The 21,390-nt window shown below is 49.9% G+C and overlaps 1 protein-coding gene and 1 long non-coding RNA gene across 4 annotated transcripts in view; one reads left to right on the top strand and one right to left on the bottom strand.

Moving 5' to 3' along the window:
- Positions 1–136: 136 nt before the first annotated feature.
- The window catches only part of TAOK2 (TAO kinase 2), a 39,591-nt gene continuing 18,337 nt past the window's right edge, over positions 137–21,390 (bottom strand). For 2 of the 3 annotated variants that reach the window (XM_083707622.1, XM_083707621.1), the window contains 5 exons: positions 21,094–21,222; positions 19,790–20,026; positions 18,309–18,437; positions 16,635–16,838; positions 10,577–15,633 (listed from right to left, as the gene is read on the bottom strand). In XM_083707622.1, the coding sequence (XP_083563748.1) occupies positions 13,501–15,633; positions 16,635–16,838; positions 18,309–18,437; positions 19,790–20,026; positions 21,094–21,222 (2,832 nt within the window). In that variant the 3' untranslated portion in view covers positions 10,577–13,500. Of the gene's footprint in view, positions 2,012–2,151; positions 4,522–6,074; positions 6,258–7,757; positions 7,971–10,576; positions 15,634–16,634; positions 16,839–18,308; positions 18,438–19,789; positions 20,027–21,093; positions 21,223–21,390 lie in introns of those variants that run through there. The other variant, XM_083707623.1, reaches the window with a different exon arrangement.
- Positions 7,977–10,926, top strand: LOC310829338. The gene is made up of 2 exons (XR_014557237.1): positions 7,977–8,099; positions 8,135–10,926. It is a non-coding gene; the product is annotated as an uncharacterized lncRNA (long non-coding RNA).

Genomic DNA, 21,390 nt, shown 5'->3' with positions numbered 1-21,390 from the left:
AACTGACGTGTTAATCAGTTATCCAGACGTAAAAAAAAAAAAACCCTTTAGGATCTTGTCCCATGGGAACCTGGGTTGGACAAGATATTGATGCCTTGACCCCATTCCCTCTCAAAACCCCAAAGAGACAGAATACTTTTTTTTTTAATAGTCAACATTTTTATTAAAAGATTTCTCACCCCACCCCAAAACCTCTCAGACTGGTAGCCCTCTAGAGAGCAACCAGTTCCATCTTTGTGTTCTCTTTCCAGTTTTTGCTCTCCCAAGTAAGATTCAAGATCACCCACCCCATTCCTGTTTGTTTTTAAAAAGTGTTTTATTTTCTAATACATTCCATAGGACACATATGTCTAAGTTCCCCCCCGCCAACATTTTTTCTTCATATATAAAAAAAGACATACACACATACATACACACACTCACATTAGTTTTTAATCACCCACACAGAGGGAGACAGGAAAAAAACTGGGGAGGGGGGGAGGGGAGGAAAGCGCAAAAAGAGAAAAGAAAAAGACTGGAAGAGGTAAACTGTACATGGGGAAAGTTATGGCACCAAAAAACAGAAATATTTTTTTTAAAGCAAAAGGATTAATTATTATAATACATCAAGCCCCTCCAGCCCACCCAAAACCCCATTTCCCAATCCCAGGCAGGCAGAAATCACTAACTGAACACCTTGAAGTAACAAAAGATCCCATTCAGTTCTCCCCTCCCACCCACCCCCATCCCCTCTGGTTTAAAACAGTGGCCTTGTTCAATCACAAAATTAGCTTGAGGAACTTGAAGAGGGTTCTGGGAGAAGTCTGAGAAGTTTAGATAGGATAATTTTATGGTTGTAGCCAAACCAGTGCCCTTGGGGTTGGGGGGGGGGACAGGTGTGGGCAGCAGCGTTGGTAAGGAAAGAGGGGGGATTTTAATAGGGTTGTGTGTTGTAAAGGACAAGACTTACTTCAGCTGCTTACAATGGAAAAAAATGATTCAGTTCCTGGCCCAAATATGAGGGCGGGAATCTAAGAAACTACAATGTCTTCCACAGATAAAGAAGGACTACACCACATTTCCTGCCAACAGATGGAAAATTTCTACTTCCAGATCTTCCCTGGCTCATTTTACTACTTGTGATAATTCCGTAACCCATTTCTGGTTCCTGGAACATGTGGCTCTCCTTCACTTCCACACACAACCCTTCGGACTTTCCTTCCATCACTAGTGAGAAATGGTTTCCAGAGCTGCGTGCTCTACCTATGAGATTAAAAAAAAGTTCCCCCTGGTCTCTAGGAGGGATTTGTGAGATGTGGAAGTTTTGTTTCACGTTTCAAAAGAAGAAAGCTTGGATTTCCCCAATCTTCCTGGAAAAAGGGGTTTATGTGGCTCCTTTTGCACAGTCAATGTAATGCCAACACTGCTGGCTGATCGTTGGCCTTAATTCACACAAACAGCTGGTAGAACTTCTTACACTGTCCCACTTCAGAGAGCCAACATGGCCAAATGCTTCCAAAAGGGAAACAAGAAACAGCTATGCATTTAACAAAGCCAGTGTGCCGGGAGGAGGCTACCCTAGAGATCATCTTCCCAGCTTCCAATTTTCATGTAAGCAGCAGGGGTCTTTTTTAAAATATGGGTTCAAATGTTACAGTTTGATCAGAGCTCTTCACTTGCTGTGGCCAAGAATCTAGTATTCCTCCCTAGATAGTGAAAACTTTGAGAGATGGTTCAGAACAAAATGAAAAGGGGAAGACTAACCTCTGAAAGCTGACTTTGCACAAGAGTTATAATACATGATTTCAACATGATGCCGCCCCTCCCAATTGGGCTCCCAACTCAGAGGAGTTTTGAACATGCAAAATGTCCCATGTCCCCCCAAAGGTTCTCCTTTAGCTGGACAGAGTTGAAACAGCCCACTTGCAAAACTCCCCTCCCTCTTAGCTGGGGCAAACCACCCCGGTGGCTTCAGGAAGTGTTCTTTATTGACTGGTGGGATATGTGGGTCTGACTCAGATAAATTATAGCTCTAGAGCAGTGTTTCCCAACCTTGTGCCTCCAGCTGTTTTTGAACTACAACTCCCATCATCCCTGACTAGCAAGACCAGTGGCAAGGGAGGATGGGAATTGTAGTCCAAAAACAGCTGGAGGCACAAGGTTGGGAAACACTGCTCTAGAGGAACTAGGGGCCCATTTTCCACCAGAGGTTTGGTTCTTAAGTACAGGAGGAGGAGAGGAGGGCAACTGGCCACAGATATATAGTTTGCCGATTCTGACAGGCTGACCCTGATCCCAAACCCTGGGTAGCCGGCCTTGGGGTTTGTTCATACTGGGTATTATGTAACCAAATAAGTTTTTCCAGGGGGTAGGAACGGTTCTGGGGGTGGGGAAAATGTATAGGAAGGAGATGGGTTGAAGGTGGCTTCTGAACTGACAGGTGTCCTTCATTCTGCTGGGCGCTCAGATTCTGCAGCCGATCTCCTGCATGCAAATACGAACTCAGGGCTGCAGATCTGGCGAGTCTAAACTGGGCAGGTGGGGTGCATGGGAGCGATGCTGAAAAGTGGCTGGAGGACAACGGGAATGACAGGAGGCGAATTTGCAGGGGGGCACGGTGGTTTCTGGGAGGAGGAGGTGGCTTAAGGGAGCAACCGGGGGCAACGGAAGCAAGTGACCCTCGGCCAGGGAGGGAGCCTGACCTTCCAGAGGTTTTGGCTGGGCCAGGAAACTAAATTTAATGCTCAGGACTGGGTGGCAGAGGGAGGCCTGCCATTCAAAGTCCCACTGGGTGGCAAGAGTGGTGGGGCGGTCTTTCCTTCAGAGGGGGGAAAGAGACGTAACCCGTGTGGGTAAGGTGGTGAGTATTAACACAAAAACACATCCCTGGGCTGGCATGGGCTAAAATCCGCGTCTCAAAACAGACATATGGGACGGGTATGTAGAGGGCACCGTTTAAAATCTACATTCTGGTTCATGACAGGAACGCGAGGCCTGGTTCCGGAACCTCAATCCCCGCTCCATCCTGTGGAACCAGCCTGGCGCCGTGACAGGAGGAGCTGGAGGAGGCCGCCTCTGTGAGAAATGGGGCGATGCAGATAAAGAGCCCAGAGCAGCTTGCAATTTACAATTCCTTCTCCAGCCACAGACTGTGGTGAGGTAAGGAAGGTTCTGGGAGCTGAGAACGGTCCAGAAACAATGGATTTCGGTAATGGTCGCCTGTGAACTCAGGATCAGAAGCCACTGTCCAGGCCTCAGGAAGGAGGCAAAGTTCTTTCACTGTCAATCTGGTAATTCTATGCATGCACCGATCGGCCGCCACCAATGGCAATCCAGGGTTCTCCCAAAATCCACTCCCGTTAATTTAATTTCTCTCTCTCTCACTGCCTGAACTGATTGAAAGGAACCATGACGCAGGAGACACAGAACAGGCTCTCCCGAGCGCATCAGCTCCGATTGCAGCGCGTGGGGCAAGCTATGGATGCACAATCAAGAATTCTGGATTTGCTGCGATGTGGGAGGCCTTTCGCCCCACCCGCCCCTCGTCCTGGGAATATTCAGCCACATCCTGAAGACACAATTTAGCCTCCGCTGCCGGGGCACCGCTCTCTGCCTCTCTCCATCTACAGATTGTGGCAACGCTGGGGGAAGCGGCTGACAACCACCAGGGACGCAAAAAAACGATTGCCAACGTCACGTTCACAAGCTTCGGTGTCTCCATCCATTTGGCGGGGGATAGGAAACCACGATCTGAGGAGGAGGCCCCAGCCATGCTCCAGAGGGCATGAGTGCAACCTTCCGCCGCACAGTCCAATCTTCTGTGTCTCTGCGCTTGCAAGGTGGGTGGCAAGTCAAAGGCCACAGATGACGACTGAGGAGCCTTCACACTGCGGTTCGGTTTCTCCCAGTTCTAGCTTGCTGAGCCCCGGCAAACGCGCCGCCCCCCTGCCTCCTCCTCCTCCCCTCCCCCTTTCCACCAGCCAATTCCCCCGTCTCCCTCCAGCAAAGTTTCCCTGTTCTCTCCCCATCGCCTCAAGAGTAGGAGAAGTGCGACCCGTTGAGGATGTGGGAGGTGACGCTGGCCGAGCGGCTGATGCCCTGGTCCGACTGGCCTCCAGAAGCTGTGCGCCGCAGCGGCTGGGGGCTGTTCCTCAGCATGACCACATTGGAGCGGCCCCCAGGGGCGGATGACGTGGAGGAGGAGGAGGAGGAAGGGGAGGAGGAAGGAGGGTGGAGCCAAGCCGAAGGGGGCGGGGCAAGCATGGGGGGCTGCCGCCACGCGTGGGGGGCCCCGGCTGTGTTCTGGACGCCGTGGCTCCAGTGGGAGCCGCTGCGGGGGACGGGGCGGGAGGGCCAGGGCTGAGGGGGGGCAGTGTAGCCTTGGTTGAAGGCTTCAGCTGGAATGCCTGTGAGCGCCATGTTGCTGAAGCCCAGGCGCATGCTCTCTGAGTCGAAGGCCTCAATCTCCCGGGCTTGGCGCTCCAAGAGGCTCCGGATGCGGTCAGATCGCTCGTTCTGCAAGGCCAACATCTCCTCCTCGATCTAGAGGGTGACAAAGGCAAAAAATTTAAATAAACACATACACACATAGAGTTTAGAAGGGAAATGGGGAACCGTTAGCCATGCAGGTTGTTGCTGGACTACGTCTTCCATGCTAGCAGCTTAAAACCCTTAGCACAGAGCAAGCATTTTGGCAAGTTCTTTTTGTAAGACTCTGCCATGCTGAGAGCCCAGAAGAGCTCTCTGAGCAAATGCTCAGAATGCGATCTGACGCCTGCTGCATCAGAAGTAGACCCCAGTGAGCTCCATGGAGCTTGCTCTCCAGTAAGCGCGTATAAGATCGACTTCCTTGCCAGTACTCTAAGGCTGCAACGTCTGTGGTCAGGAGTACCTGGGAGGCAGGTCGTATAATAATGGGAACACAGCTTTCTTTTTTTAAAAAATGTGTTGTATAAATATTGCTATTGTGACAGTGGGGTTGGACTTCCCAGTTAGCTAAAGAAAATGGCTTCTGAGGCTTAGAGAAGCAACAGCAGGGACTCCTGGGTTTGGTTAAGGAGGAAGAGAGTGTTAACCCAGGATGGGACAAACCAGGTCTCAAAACCAGGGGTGAGGAAATCAGACACTGCTGGACTCTGACCCTTCCTGGCCACTGTGCATGCTGGCTGTAGTTATTGGGAGTCCAAAGCATCTGTAGGGTTGCAGAATCCTCATCCTCGCTGAGGAGCCTTATGGCTGGCTAAGGCTAGGTGATATATCATCCAAAACCGGTTTGAAGTCTGTATCGCGCAATCAGTTTCATAATTTTTGACTTGGCAATGTTTTGCAAATCATGATGTGCGTGTGCGCATGCTATACAAAAATCACAATGCTGGAAAAAACCGTGAGGCCGGGCAATGTATCATCTACATAGTTCTACCCTTATTTCAGACATTGTGATATATCTGTATATTGCAAAGTGATATACTGCGGCATTGAAAACCAGGTATCGCCTAGCCCTACCGCCGGCCACCACCACACCCTTCGGACTAACCTACACAGGAGGACCCCAATACCTCATCTCTTCCTAATGAACGTGTAATGGGCTTTCGACTGTAGCTCTCGATCCCTCTCCATTATTCACCTTACAGCAAGCCCATCAAGTCTGCCCTTCCCCGAGCTTTTAAGGGGGCTGACTTGCATCGCAATCAATAGGAAAGCTGTTTAAACCATCACGGCTCTCCCTTTCCCAGAGTGCACTTTCATGAGGAGCTCCGGGAATTCCATTAACAAAGCCCAGCGCAGTTCACACAAGAACTCTGGTTCTCTTTTGCGGGTGGGTGGGGAGAGAGAGAAATAGAGAAGGCAGCCGTGAAGGCTTTCAATCCCAATTAAAAGATCTGGTGCAAGGCGGCCTCAGAAGGATGGATGCCTTTTGGGATCGTGGGTTAGTATTTTGGGAGCTTGGAACCAGGGGGAAACTAACACTTCTAGCCATCTGGGTGAGACAGGCAAGAGGGGAGAGGTGTGTAGGTCTGAGAGGTTGGTGCTGTGGGTTAAGGGACCAGGACCGTGGGTTTTCCAAGAGGAGGAGGAGGAAGGCTGTTTGCACGTACTCTTTGCTCCAGCAGTGCCCGGCGGATGGATACCCTCTGCTCAAGCTCCTTGATCTCCCGTTCATGCTGTGCCTCGGTGTGGATCTTGATTTTGCTCTGATAGGCGTTGAGCAGCTCCAGTTCTTGCTGCAGCTGCATCCGCAGGACCTGGTATTCCGCCTCCTGCGTCTCGTCCAGCCGCAGCTGGGAGGGGGGAGAAAAGGAAGAGATAAAGAAGGGGCACACAGCAGGCTCAGGGCTGACTGAGGGAGAGGGTGGCCGTTTCTGCAGAGAAAGGCTGACGCTCTTCACCCAACACGGCCACAAGGCCTCTCCCAGAGTTGCAGCAGCAGCAGCTTCTGAAGCAGGGCTCAGACACTTTGGCTTTGTCCCTGAACAGTAAAAAATAAAACACCGGTCCCCCACCCTGCTTTGTAATGCTGTCACGGGGGAGAACCCATGGGCACCAGGTTGATTACTGTTATTGTTGTTATTATTTAGTAATAAGTTAACCAATATACTGTTTTTTCATCCAAGGACCACAGGGCAGTTCATAGATCAAAATGGAGCTTCTGCGTGGCAGGTTGGTAAGACGAGGGGGGTGGGTGGAGAATCAATAGGTGAAGAAGAGCCTTCTCACTTCTAAAGAGAAGCAACACCTGTGGAACTTCTGCCTAGCAGGTGTGAGAGTCACATGAGACACACCTGGGAAAAGGGGGCACACCTTACTGTTGCATAACAGGTGGCATATTGATCCTTGGGCCCTTTGTACTCAAGAGGTCAAGCTCTACCTTGGCTGTCACCACTCTCACTAGGTAGCTTTGCTTAAGTGGGTCTCGATCAGCCTCAGTAAATAAAAAACTAAGACAGACCAATCTCAAAAGGATGCTTTTGAGTGAGGAAGAAATATGAGATGGTGAAGCACCACCAGGAGCATTGTATGACCTAGGACACATCCATACTACAAACTCAGTGTTTTAGCGATCCATCCCCCTTCTCATGGAACCCTGGGAATTGTAGTTTGGCAAGGTGAGCTTGAGCTCTCAGAGTACTTCTGGCATCCCTCACCAAACTCTTCTTCTCAGGATTCTTTTTTGGTGGCGGTGAAGGAAGCATGACAGTTAAGTGGCCTAAAACCAACACCATCTTTTGGGTGGGATCCCTCACTACTAGCTAGAGCTGCATAAACTGCACTAAGGAAGCCCAAATTCTGTGCCCTCCGCAAAAGTACAGTCAAACCTTGGTTCCCGAACGGCTTAGTCGCCGAACAAATCGGCTCCTGAACACCGCAAATCCGGAAGCAAGTGTTCTGGTTTGTGAACGTTTTTCGGAAGCCGAACATACGGCGTCGCTTCCGCTTGAGTGCAGGAAGTTCCTGCAGCCAACTGGAAGCCGTGCCTTGGTTTTCTAATGGTTCTGGAAGTCGAGTGGACTCCCGGAATGGATTAAGTTCGAGAACTAAGGTACCACTGTAGATGGAACAAGTTAATTCACCCAGAAGGGCTCTATTTGCAAAATACTCTCACAGATTGGAATGAAGGGAACAAGAATGGGGGGTACTCTCACTGGAAGGGCACAAAACTCAAGTTTTGCTGCATGATTTTTAAGAGCATAATGAGACCACAACTCTCCCCTCACTGATGGAGAAAGGGGTCCGTTCCCTCCTTCTCCCCGGGGGCAGGGGGTCATAGTGGGGGTACCTACGGCCTGGGTGGAGAGCATTTCATTGATGCTGTGGTCGTACTGCTCAGCTAGGATGGCCAGCTTGCGGGTCTGCTCGTCTTTCAGGCGCTTGAGGATGCCTTTGTGCTCGCTCTTCGGGGTGGTCTCCAAGAGGTGGTTGCGGAGGGCCTTGTATTGTCGTGTCTGGATCTTGCAGGTGTCCTGGAACTGCTTTTTAATTTGCAGCTCCTTGGACTGGGGTAGGAGGAGGAGAGAGGAGGAGAACAGGGGAGAAGAACCGAAAAGAAAAGGCAAGCCCAAGCAACCAAAGGAGGAAGGGGAAGAATGGTGAACAAAGGATGAGAGTGCGAAAGAAAAAAACGGGTGGGGGAAGAGAAGAACGACGGAGAGAAAGAGAGAGAGAGAGAGAGAGAGAGAGAGAGAGAGAGAGAGAGAGAGAGAGAGACAGGAGCATGTGTTAGACAAACAACTCCCACCAGTAGGGTTTTGGTGGGGAGACCCTGTCCTTCACTTAACCAAGCGACAATTCCCGCCGAAGACAAAGCCACTTAAATGTGACGTGTTTCCTAGAGGCTCCCGTGCAGAATGTCCCAGGTTCAAAATCTCGGGCATCTCCAGTTAAAGGATCTATATGGTGAGGATGTGCTGGGCCCAAGCCTGCAGAGCCCAGAGTATGCCAGCCAAGAATATGCAGCACTCAGCTGAGCAGACCAGCAGCCTGACTTGGAAACAGACAGCTTCATACATTCATTATAGGAGAAAGGCAGGATATACAGGGAATTATCGGTGATTATGACAAAGCAGCAGTCCTGGTGCAACTAATTTCCAAGGAGGACCATGCTGAGAGTTGACTGAAGGGCCAGCAGTCTTGGCTCTGTTCACTCCCATTCTAGTATGAGCTCCAACAGTGGCAAAAGGACTTTTCAACCCCCCACTCCACCCCCAAGTAGGATCAAATATTGACTAAGTTTGAATTCTCCCCTTCCGCTCTTCAAGGTCCTAGCTGCTTGCGTCTTGGGCTCACACCCACAACCAAGATGCTCAGGGGGAGAAATTTCTAAGCTGAGCCTCTGCTGCTGTTCATGCCAAGTAAGGAAGGGGTTTACCTCAGAGAGAGTGTGTGCATGTGTGTATTTTCCCCTGTGGCTGCACTAGGGAGCAGGCTGAGCCTTCCGAGCCCCCAAGTAGCTCAGTCCTGTGCTAAAAAGACACAAACTCCACACAAGGTAAGGCCAACAACCAAATTAGTGTTTAACTGAAAGGCAAGGTATATATATTTTTTAAATTGTTCAAAACCCGCCCCCATTTTTGTCTCCAGCATTTGTTTTACTGAATGGTCACTGTACCCCAGGCAACACTTTTCAGAGCTGTCCTTTATCTGAGACTCTCATTGGGATGCCTTCCAGTTGATCCCATTTGGGTTAGTGAGTGGGGAGGGCTCAAACCCCGCCACCCCTTTGAAAAAGATACTTCTCTGCCCTCTCCTTATCTAAGTAGTGTTCAGGTTCTTTAAGGAACGCACTGGGGCTGGGGGGGGGGAGTGTATGGGGTGCACCACAAACATTTAAAACTTCCCAGTTAGGAGCCAGAGGTTAGGAGAAGGCAAAGTTGAGTTTCTATTTCTGTGTCACCTCCTCGTTAGGAGGTGGTCTACAAAAATGTTATCAAACACACAGCGAATACCAAAGTCCCTTGTGTTATGAATGGGATGAATGAGGGCGAGCGCCTTACACGGGCGCCAAGAATGGGCAGGGAGTGGCGTTGTGGGGAGGATGGAAGGTAACTCTTGTGCCTCAGAAGGAAAACTGAGCCTCACAGCTGGGAGGTCAGGGAGGAAGATGCTTAAAGATTAAGCAGAAGGATGCTTTTTGAACTGAGACTAATGTAAGGCAGGTGGAACACGCACACTTTTGTCACTGCCGTGGCTGACCTCTGGGAACCTTTGACATATGATGCAGCAGGAACCCACCTCAATGTGGGTCTGTGTTTATTTCGGAGCCCACATGTGTTATTTTTTGCTTGGAAGCTGTGTGTGCAATTATTTTGCGGTACTCCGGATTGCAGAGAATGAAGGCTGGCACAAGTCAAGCCACCCCCTATGTATTCACACAGGGCACAAACCACCAGGAAAAATTCTAGAGTGATCCTCACAGAGATGTTTGCAGAGGTTTGCACTACATGCATAAAATCAGCCTCCCAAAGCAACCTCCCAAATGGCACCCAAAAACCGATTGCGTGAGGCAGCTGCCTCACCCAGATGCACATTTTCATGACTCAAATGTATTGCTTTCCAATGTCCCTTAGAAACAAGTGCATTAGCTACCAAGCTGATTGGGCTGTTGTTCATTTTGGGCGGTGGGGGTTGCAGGAGCGTGGGGCACGGCCCTCAAAGGTTGCAGTTCCACTTTTGAACATATAGCAGCAAATGGAAATGATGTAAAACAGGCAGGCTAATAAAATCGCCCAGATTCATTCCCCCCCTTTCTCCTTGAGTATTTTAAATAATTTCAGGAACATTCCCACCACCCCTGAGTGTAGAAAGTTATGGACAGTTACAGCTTCTCAGAGTTAATGAGAAACAAAGGTAATAGTGGGGTGCAGAGAGGAAATGCATAGATCCCCTCTGATTCAGGTTTTGAATAATACTCCAAACTTTTACAAACACACTGCAAAATTTCAGGGAGAGGAAAGCTTAAAAACAAGGTGTTTGGGGGGCAACAGAGGTGTGAAAACAGACTCGTAGCCCAGCTCCTAAGCTTAAAGTGCCTCATTTTATTTTTTAAAAAAATTGAGAAATAAATAAAACCAAACTCAAAACTCACAATACAGAGGTGGTGAAGTGTGGTGCAGAATTATTTTTATTTTTCCTTCAAAGTTTCACATGCATCCACAACAGGGAAGGGAGAAATAAATAAACCACAGATGAATACCTTCCCCGCACAAAATGGGAGAAATAAATAAAAAATATTTAACAGAGAAAAAAAATGCAAGGAGGATAAGGGGGAAACCACAGCTCAAACGCACACACACAAAATAGGAAGAAATACAAGTACACTATTAAAATGGACAAAACAGAATCTGGATTAATGAAAATAAGTTTGGCCAAAAAATGGAGGAATGCTAAAAAATAAATCCATGATTTGAACAAAATAGGAAATAAATTAAAAAAGACCACAGATGAACCAAAAAAGGGAGAAACAGAGGACAAGCACTTGATGTACAAAATGGGACCAAAATTAGATAGATAAATGCAGAATTAAGACAAAGTTGGGGATAATCTCAACTTGGGGTTTTTTGGTGTGTTTTTTAAAGGCTGTAGTAACAGAATCAGACCACAAGCTGGGGGAAATATGTAAAAATGCACGAAGGAAACAATTTAAAAATGAGGCACCAATTAAACTAGAACTGTAGGCTGTTAGTTACAAAATGATTTAACAGCATAAAACACGGCTGGCGTGTCATGGGAATGTGAAAAATCCTTGCTTTGTCTGGGAATCTAAATTTACTAGCTGTAAAAACAAACAACAAAAATGGGATTTACTCTTAGATTTGGTGTGTTCAGGATTACTCTCTAAAGATATTCAAGTTCAACCACCCCAGTTTGGCATTTTAAAAAATGGTTAATTTAGTGCCTATTTGGCTGCCAAAGATCGACTTTTAAATAAATCAGGTTTTGTTTCAAAAAACAAAGAAACCACATCTATCTGCAACGCTCTTCATATACGAACTTGATTGAGATATTGTAGCGTCTGGGTGATTACCTGATTAGAGCATCCTTTCCCAACTTTGTGCTCTCCAGATGTTTAGGGCCCATCAGCCCAGCCAGCATGGCCTGGAGTTGTAGTCCAAAACATCTGGTGGGCACAAGGCATGGTAAGGGCTGGGATAGAGAGTTAAAATAGGCAAGGTAATCATTTTTTTAATGACACGAGTAATCACTGCAAGACTATGGGAGCTTCTGCAAATTCCTGGAATTCTTCAACACGGTTGTTACTTGTGTTACAAAAGGCAAGCATCTCATCCAGGTGTGAAAGGGCCAGGCACTCTGATGCCATTGCCACAGCAATTGCCACAGCTCAAGCTGTGGGTGACTGAGGACAGAGATCCCAGAGTAATGAGGGCATTCAGATCCTGGAGTAGGAAAGGTGGAATAGTTGGCTCCCTGGGAAAGGGGAAAGCTTGAGGCACTGCTATCCCTGGAATGGTCCCTGTGCTTCAGCAAGCTGCAAGGAGCCAACAAAAAGGTTGGTTCACCACCTGAAAAACTACCAACCACCCCAGCATTTGGGGAGGTGCTCAATGGCAAACTTAATTTTCCATTCTTACATAGGTCCTCTAAAGCAAACTGGTTAAAACCCTAACCATTACTTCAAAGCCCTGGCTTGTGGTATTTTAAGATTTCTTTTATAAGGGCAAGAGAGAAAGAAAGAGAGTGAGAACTGCTTGATTGACCCATTGTGCTTTCAAATGAAAAACCTGTAGCAATAAATTGGATTAAAAAAAAAAATTTCTCCCGTTTTCAGTCATTTTTTTATATAAAAAAATCTCACATTAGCTCTTTGTCCCTCCCCACAAAAACTGGTTTTATATAAAACTTAGCAAAAAAAAATCACAAACATACACAAACATAAAATTAAAAGTCAGCTTGAAATATGTACATTCAAGTAAAAAAAAAAAATGAAGTGAAGGGAGGTTGTTACAATTAGGGTGGAAAATGATAAATATATATATATATATTTGTAAAACGGTGGAAATATATATATTAACGGCGAAAGAATCACCTAAAATTAGTTAAGCCCTTAGGAGCTGGGAGGAGTCTGATTTCTTGAAAAACGGTACACCCCTTTAGGTTTGTAAGTTCCCAGATCAATTGAAACAAGGTTCAGCGGGGAAGAGGGAGGGAGAATGATAAAATTTAAGGTGATATGGATCCTGACTATTTAAGGAGCTGATAATGAACAGAAGCCTATTTATTTTGATGACTGCATATTCAGCCCCAGAACCCGCTACCTTCTTTGGGGGTTCTATGTTTGAAGGAAATGGAGGACCGTACTTATCCCCTCATTGCTCAAAGTAGGTTAAAGATGGAAACAAGAGTGCCTGGACTTTTAAAAAAGTTGTTACTGGAAAATGGTTGCAAGAGTAGAGTATTCTGCAAACTGCAGCCCCTGCCCCCTTAGCAAACTCCTCTTTTCATTGGGGAACATTGAACAGGACCTTTCGACCTCAGACACTAGCACACATGCACCTCACACCTCAGTTCTAAGGGGCTTGGAAATCTCTTCAGCTTAACCCACATCTCCACATCTTCTCTGGCTGGAACGGGCGCCAAAAATACCCAACCCACCCAAACAGCCAGCTCAAAAGGGCGTCATCAGGTGATTCTTTCCTCGTTAGGGTAATGAACACTCAACAACGCTCCGCCCCACCCCCATTGTGTAAACCAATAAGGAGCTAGCATAAACTTCTGGTCCTCCCGCAACTTCAAAACTCCGTTTATCAAAGGCTCAGAGGGGTCCCTGGCCTTAAGACATTAAATTTTCTCCCCTTGCTGTTGGGTTCTATATACCAATACCACATTGGATGGAAAGTAGGTTTTCAGAGTAAATACTGTCACTTGCTCTCCCTGGTCTCCCATAAGTCCAGAGACTGGCCAACCTCCCGGAATTCTGTGTGTGAGACCAGAGGACCAGGATGCCGGAGTCCCACTGGAATGGACTGTTTCACCGTTTTAGAACAGGATGTGGGGCCCTTGAAGGGCTCCTTATCTCCAGGGTCTCCTGGCAGGCTGGCTTCCTTGCACACTTCTCCTCCTACTAATGCGCCTCGCTGACCCTACAGAATGCCCCCGGGGCCTGGCTGTCAGGCGGGGGATGCGGGAAGGCCTTTCCTCTCGCAGGACATGCAGCCCCTTGAGGCAATGCAGGGCCGAAGGAGGCAGCTGAGCGCAAATCACCTCCGTGAGGATCTTGTTGATGCTGCAAATCGGCTTGGCAAGAAGGGCCGCAGCCTTGCGGTGCCAGGGCAGGGACGGCTGGGGCTGGCGGGACAGCACCGGGATGCGGCTGCGGAAGCCGCCTTTGTTGGTTTTGGGGAAGAGGCGGAACAGCCCCTGCTCGGTGACCAGCCCCAGGCGCTGGAGGATGCGGAAAGCCGGGCGTGGGAGACGGAGCAGGGCCAGGAGCCAGAAGCGGCGGGCGCGGCGGGGGAATCCCCTCAGGCTGTGCCGGGCGAGTGCCCCCAAGAGGTAAAGGGGCAGGAACAGCCAGGGAGAAGCTAACAGGTAGGAAGCCAGGAGGATGACAGGAACGTACAGGCGCTCCCTACTGGCACTCAGCCCCACCACACCCACGGCCCCCGCCATCTTGGCCAGGAGGAGAAAAGACGCTCCGGAAAGGAGGAAGACGGAGTGCAACAAGGTGTACGTAACCCCCAGGCCCACTAGAGCCCCTTCAAGGGCCAGGAGGATATCCTGAAACCCGCCACCCTGCGCCCACAGTGCAGCGAGGAGCAGCAAGAGAGTTGGCGCACATGGGTAGGCAGAGACTAACAGTGCCAAGACCACGCAGAGAGCATGGGGCAGCATGGCTGCCACGGGAGGTGGGACAGGGCGGGCTTTGCTGCTGGCCTGCTGGCTGTAGGGGTCTTCAGGGGCTGGGCAGCCATCTCCCGGGCCTCGCAGGGCCCCCTCTTCGAGGACAGTGGGTAAGGCATGAGAGTATAAATTGCCTTCACATGTGAACGGATCCAGCTTATCAGCCTCTTGCCCATCAGGCTCTGGAACGCCTGGCCGCCCCCGAACAGACAACAGAACCCCAGAGCCCTCTCCAAAGTGATCCCGCACTCCAAAAAACCTCTGGCTTACGTCTAGATCAGCAACTCCCTCTCCACAGTGTTCTTGCTGTTTCAAGCTCGTTTCACCGAAATCTGGAATCCAACCTTCTTTTCTGTCTGGATCTAGGACTCCCTCGTCCTTCCCATTGAGCCAAAGACACTCCTGTCTCTGCTCTAAAGCAGCAGCTTCCTGCCCATCTGGAATTTTGCTTGCCAGGCATTGCCAACCAGGCTTTACGCCCCCAGCATGCTTTGATTCAGGCACCAAGGCCTCCAAACCCTGCTCATCCAGATCTCCAACCCCCTTTTGCGACCAGTCCTGTACAAGACCCCCAATATGCACTGCATCCAGTTCTAGATCCTCCTCCTCCTCATACTCTAAAACCACATGCCCATGGCAGTCTAGCTCTGGCTCCAGAACCCCCATTTCATGGCTACACTTCCCTAAAAGGTTGGGACATTTTATTCCTGTGTCTACAACAACACCCTGAGTTGGCTCCAGAACCTCTCCAGTAGGTTTGCATCGGCCTAGATCATCATGACAAGGGCTACCAGACTCCGAAACAGCCGATTCACATCCTCTTGAGTCTAGTGGCCCAAAGTGTGGGCATTTAGATTCTGCATCTGCCGGGCATTTCTGAACCCTGGCTGCACAGTCCCAGGGACTAGGCCCACACAAGTGGTCCTGCATGGGCTCTAGACTTCCGTCCTCATTTGTGTCCATTTCCACAACCCCTGGGTGCCCCTGCCCTGGCTCCAGACCCCTTGCATCCTGCCCGTCAGGGCACCACTGGCAGCAAGGCGGGGTGTAGGTAGCACCTACTTTGAGGCTCTTAGGCTGCTGCCGGACCTCCATGGCGTGTTTCTGGCGCAGCTCCTGCTCCCGGCGCTTGTTGTACTCCAGCTGGTTGGAGAGCTCTGTTTGGTGCTGCAGGCGGGTGAGCTCCGTGCGGGTGCGCTGGACGGTGTGCAGGTGCCGGAACTCCAGTTCCTGCGTGGATTCGTGCTGGCGCAGAAGCATGGCGCACTCCAGGTCCTTCTGGGTCTGCTTTTTGTTCAGCTCCTGAGGGAGGAAGCAAGGGAGAGGCGTTAGAACTGCACCTCCCACGGAGACTCGCTTCTTCCTGGCATCAAGGCTCTTAAAAGGGTCAGCATTCTTTCTTACATCCAGGTTTCCAATGGCCACATTCTTCTCCCAAGGGCCCGAGAATAACAATTGTCTCATTCCCCCTTGCTCTAATGTCAAGGGCTGCAGGCACTCTCCCTCCAAGCCCATGAAAATACAGAATTTGGGACTGGAGGCAAAAGCCAGCATCTTGAGGAACACCCAGCTCTCTTCTATTTTAAAGAACACTATTTTCTAGCAAAGCTTCCGGATGATGCTGGAATGCAGGTGTTGGTGGTTAGGCTCTATGATTGGTATAAAAAGGAGATGTTCAGCAAATCGAGGAAATAGTTTTTAACAGTTTATATAATGAGGTTTTGCAGAATTTTGCATGTGCACACATAGAATTCATTGTTTTGGAGTAAAGATCAACTTGCTGACACCTTAGCAGAGGTGGCCAGCAGCCACAACTGCATTAGTGCTTAACATGCTCGGCCCTATATACCTGAAGGAGAGTCTCTGCTCCCATCGCTCAGCCCAGACGCTGAGATCTAGTTCCGAGGGCCTTCTGGCAGTTCCCTCATTGCGAGAAGAGAAGTTACTGGGAAACATTCAGAAGACCTTCTCAGCAGTGGCACCCTGCCTGTGAAACACCCTCCCATCAGATGTCAAGAAGATAAAGAACTACACAACTTTTAGAAGACACCTGAAGGCAGCCCTGGTTTATTGTGTTGGCAGCTGCCCAGAGTGGCTGGGGCACAAATATTATTAGCTCCTGTTCTTGTGCTGCTCCCCATCATGCTGCATCGTACTTGCTGGCTCCCTGGGGCAGATACCCAGACATCCCCTGTCAATGTCTGTTCTTCTGGGACAGTAGTGGTGACACCTACTTACCAAAACAACCCCTCATGAAGCCCTGTGAAACCATCCCTTCCCCACAGCCAACGCCAGACTCTCACCTCCCGCAACAGGTCCTGGTCCAAGTTGTGGCGGGCCAGCAGCATCTTGCGCTTGTACTGGCGGCACTGCAGCTCAAAGTACTGCCGCTGGCGGCGCAGAAGGTTGGCCTCTTCCTCTGCTTGGTAGTGCTGCATGTTCTCCTTCTGCCTCAGCAGCCACTCTTGCTTCTCCCGCTTGGGTGTGCTCTGATTCTCCTGCAGCTCCTGAGAGGGGAAAACAAAAAGTCATGAGAAATGGGACACAATGAAGTATGATAGCATCTCCTCCTATACAGCATGGGTGGAGAAGAGGATCTGGCTGGCGGAAAGGAGCTTGAGCTCTCCCACCGTGGGCCACCTTGACGGGTCCAACCACCTGTCAATCATCTGATGCCACCATGGTGACCTAGCTGCATAGAAAGCGGGGTGCATTCTAAGCATGCTCCTGTTTCTTTCCTGAACTCTTTGGTAGCCCAGCCTGGGATTCAAGCCACCAGTGCAGAAGATCTATGTTCCTCAAACTGGGCTGCAAAGGAAGATCCCTGCAGCCAATCCCAGCACGGGTTTCAGTCAGTGCTGGTCAACTGATTGGTCCTGGTTACAACCCTCTGTTTGGGCAAGGATCAGCTGTGCTTGGTGGCTCCTGACTGCGAACTCCAGAGCACAACTGATGGATGTTCAAATCAGTGTTGGTTGGTGCCAATTGCAATGCTCACTTTTGGCAAGGATGGGCCAAATTTGGAATGTGGGCCAAGGAACAGCCAGAAGAGCATTTTAGGGCTCTTGGTTGTACCTTTGCAACGACATCTTTACCTGCCCAATACCTGACATCAAATGTGGGCCAGGTGGCTCTGGTTTAGGAAGAATGGCATTATGGGCCAGCTAAGGCCTCCAGCCAGGCTTGATGTAGCCCACAGGCCAGAGGTTCCCCACCACTGCCCTACACCCAGGCATAAAACTGCGTAAAGAACATCTGGGTGCAGCTGGCGAATATATGGATGGAGAGTGAGGGTGCAGACCAGCTGCAGAGTCCCAAAGGAACTTCCACAGAATACGCTCTTGCTAAACTTTCTCTAACTGCTCCTTCATTTGAGTGGATCACTCATTCCTCTTGTTCTCACTGAATGAGGAGTGCAGGCACTGCCGGAAGTCCAGCCTTTGCCAAACATTTCCCATGGTGGGCTTCTGCCCACCAAAGAGAGAGAAGAGCCACTCATTCAGTCTCAAGGAAACAGCTCTAGGGCACGAGCTCACTCTTCATAAGCAGGAAGTCGGCCATGGCTTGCAGGGAACTATGAGAATTTTCAGCACTGAGGCAACTCTTGAGTATTCCCTGACGCAGGGCGGGCCATGTGATGCCCCTGACATTTCAAAATTTATATTTTATATGCATCCCCCCTAAAGATTGTACGATCGACTCCTGAATAAGCTACTTTCAGGTCACTGAATTATCAGGCGGTAGTACCACAGACTGAACCGGAAATTAGCAGTGCCAGATTCAGAGGCTGCACATCCCTCACCCATCCATGACAGGATTCCCAGTTAAAGATGGAATCGGAAGACAGCACGGGGGGGGGGGGGGGAGACACAGAGGCTGAGATGAGAGACCAGGAACTTTCCAAAAGGAGGCTGCCAAGCTGGTGTGACCCCTCCCCCTCCCCTCCTGCCTGCTTTGCTCCTCTTAAAAGCAGGTACCTCTTTAAGTTGCTCCTTGCGTAGCTTATACTGCCGCTTCTGCGACTCCAGCAAGTTGCCCAACTCCTTTTTCTGCTGGCCCAAGATATGTTGCTGAAACTTCTTCTCCTCAGCCAGGGCTGCCTTTGCCTGTAGAGGGGATGGGTGAGTGAGAGAGAAAGAAAGAAAGAAAGAAAGAAAGGCTATTCACCCACAAAGAAAGGATGAAGACAGTTTGGCCACGCTCATGGCTGCGTGTGTAGTAGCACAGGGAAGTATTTTAAGTGTGGGAGAAAGAAAAGGGAATTGCCATTATGGGGGTGTGAGCAAACTGGCAGAACGTGCAAAGCCAGAGTGGGAAACTGAGTTGGAGGCTCAAAGAGCCTGCCTATGTCTAGCAGAAATAGGCAAATTTGCGCCGTTAGCATGGTTTTCAACTCACCATTTTTAATGTGTTTGGGTGGAGGGAGGGGAGCAGGGCTTAGTATTCAGACCTGGCTACTGTCGAAGGTGGGTGTCCTCTGATACCAACACAGCAGCATAAGAAGCTACCTTGTACTGAGTCAAGACCATTGGCCCATCTAGCTCAGTACTGTCTACACTGGCTCTCTGGGGTTTCAGGCAGGGGTCTCGACCAAGGATTGAACCTGGGACCTTCTGCATGCAAGGCAAGCTCCACCAATGAGCTATGGCCCTTCCCCATAAGCAAAAGTATCTGCTTTTAAAAATGATCCCAGCAGCAGCAGCAGCAGCAGCAGCAGCAGCAGCAGCAGCAGCAGCTGCTCACTGAAAGATCCCAAAGCACTGAGCTACCCGGTCACAGCTGATCTGGCCAGAAGGGAAGGGAAGAGCCACAGCTACAACAGGAGCCAAAGAAGAGACCCTCTCAGCAACAAGCCTGGACCACCCCAAGTAATCTGGTCAGAATGGAAGGGAAACCAACAAGGAGGAGCTTCACTCTTTTTATTGTGGCTGGTTTTTAGCACACCCCTCCAGCACACACAGGGCCAGTGTCAAGAGGCCAGGCATTTGCGGAGGGTCTAGGCACCGTTCCAGGGGGTCCGCTGACAAGAACCCCCTGCGCCTGCTCTTCCTACTGCCTCTCAGCCTGGCCCAGGCAACGGGGCAGCAGTAGGCAAAGGAGGATCCACAAATGAACTGCCTACTTGCTCTCCCTGGCCCACTGCCTGGCAGTCAAGCAAGCGGCAGCAAAGATGAAGAGGAGGAGCAAGAGCAGCAGTTGGTGATGATGGTGGCGGCAAGGAGCAAGGCTCGCTGCTGCAAGAACACCCCACCTATCCTGGGTAATGGCTCCCTAAAACCAGGAGCTGGTGCTGAGCATGTGGTTATTCAACAGCCTGAGGAACTCCACTTTCCTACGGGAGCTCCTCCACTAGGGAGGCCACAAGCTCTCTGCCTTCCTCCTGCCACCTGGAGCCATCGTAACTGTCTCCAACAGAATCTCCCCCGCTCTGGCAAGGCAACCCCACACTAGCACTCACCTCCTTCTCAAATATAGCTTGGTGCTTCTTGGCCAGTTTCTCAGCCTCAGCAGAGAAGTTGCTGCGATGGGCCTCCAGCTCCTTGTCGAGCCGCAGCTGGTGCTCGTCCAGCTCTGCCCGGAGCTTGTTCTCCAGAGCCAGCAGCTGCTTCTGGTGCTGGCGCCGCATCCGCTTGTAGCCGCTCATCTGGTCCCGCAGCGCCGAGTCTTGCTCGTGCTCCTGGATCTGGCGAGTCACCTGGGGAAGGGCGGCAGGAGGTCAAAGTTAGGCAACCCTGAGTCTCACAGGCCCCAGTGCTTGTGTGCTGAATTAGAGCTGCATCCTGTTAAGGGGGAAGCACAGCACCACCCTTTCCTGGGCCATCCTCAACACCCTGCCTACAAGAGCCTGTTATCTGAGAACTAGGCCTGCCACATCTTGTCAATTAATCCATTTTTATCAAGCACCAACCATTAAATCTGGAACTTTTAAATTATTATAGGTACTGATAAAGTTGCAGGTAGCAGGCACCACCCTATTTTTACTTTATTACATTGACACCCCTCTTTTTACCATGAGACTCCAAGGTTTGGCACACAGCTGCACCCCACTCCCTCTCTGGGACTTCCCCCTTCTAACACGGTGCCTGTTGCACTGTGTGCATGCATCATCAAAAATGGTGTGGCTCTCTGGAGCTACTTTTTTGTTCATATATTAGATTTATTAGTCAATTAAGGAATCAATCCATTGCTTAAGTTTCGGCAGCCCAACACAGAAACAGAGCTTCCTTTTTTTCTCTCCAACAGAACATTCCTAGCCTCCCTTGGTTACAAAGTGTGTTGGGGAAATGCCCAAAAGGCAAGAGTATTGAACATGGGACTTCCAGGTCTCCATGATTCTCCCTCTGCTCCTTTCCTACAATAGGAAGCTGTACCTAAGAACAACAATAGATGTTACTAGTCCATGACAATTCTTTCCCCACGGAATCTGTCCGTTCCTTTTCTAAATGGGTCACTTTGGGGCCAGTTTCCCTCCATCCTGGCACCCTCTGGGGCTGCTGGGAGTTGTAGCATGAAATATGTGAAAGGTGCAGGACATGAATTCTCATTTTTTATACAGCTAGCAAGAATCCCATCTCATCTTAAGAAATGAGGATTCAGGAAGAAGCAGAACCTACTACTTGGGAAGAAGTTGTGTAAACCCTGCAGTTTCTGCAGCCTCCGCATAAAAACAAGGTGCTGGGCCATGAACAATGAAGAGACTGAACTTGGTTTGGAGGGGGGGAAATCATGCTTTGTCCAAACATGACTTCACCTTCCACTCACCAGAGAAGCAGTACGGATGGTCGCAAAGTGGTCTCGGTTGCGGCAGTAGGCACGGCGCCGGGCAGCTGATGATGAGCTCTGGGGCTCCATCTCAGGCTGGTACGGGTCATCGTACAGGTTGTCGTGGCCCTGAGAAGCCCCAAAACAGGCCTGTGAGAAATGCAAAACCTACACTGTTCTAACACCTTCTCTTTATGCTGGATGACCTGGGTCAACAGAAAGCGCCACAGCTGGGTGAGGATGGGTGGGACACTGGCATCCAGTGAGGAGGGAAGTGGCTCCATTGGGCTTAAATTT

Source organism: Podarcis gaigeae, assembly GCF_964106915.1.
Source record: "Podarcis gaigeae genome assembly, chromosome: 13".
Classification (NCBI taxonomy): Eukaryota; Metazoa; Chordata; class Lepidosauria; order Squamata; family Lacertidae; genus Podarcis; species Podarcis gaigeae.
The sequence above is the reverse complement of the archived record's forward strand: the minus strand, read 5'-3'. Positions and strand labels throughout refer to the sequence as shown.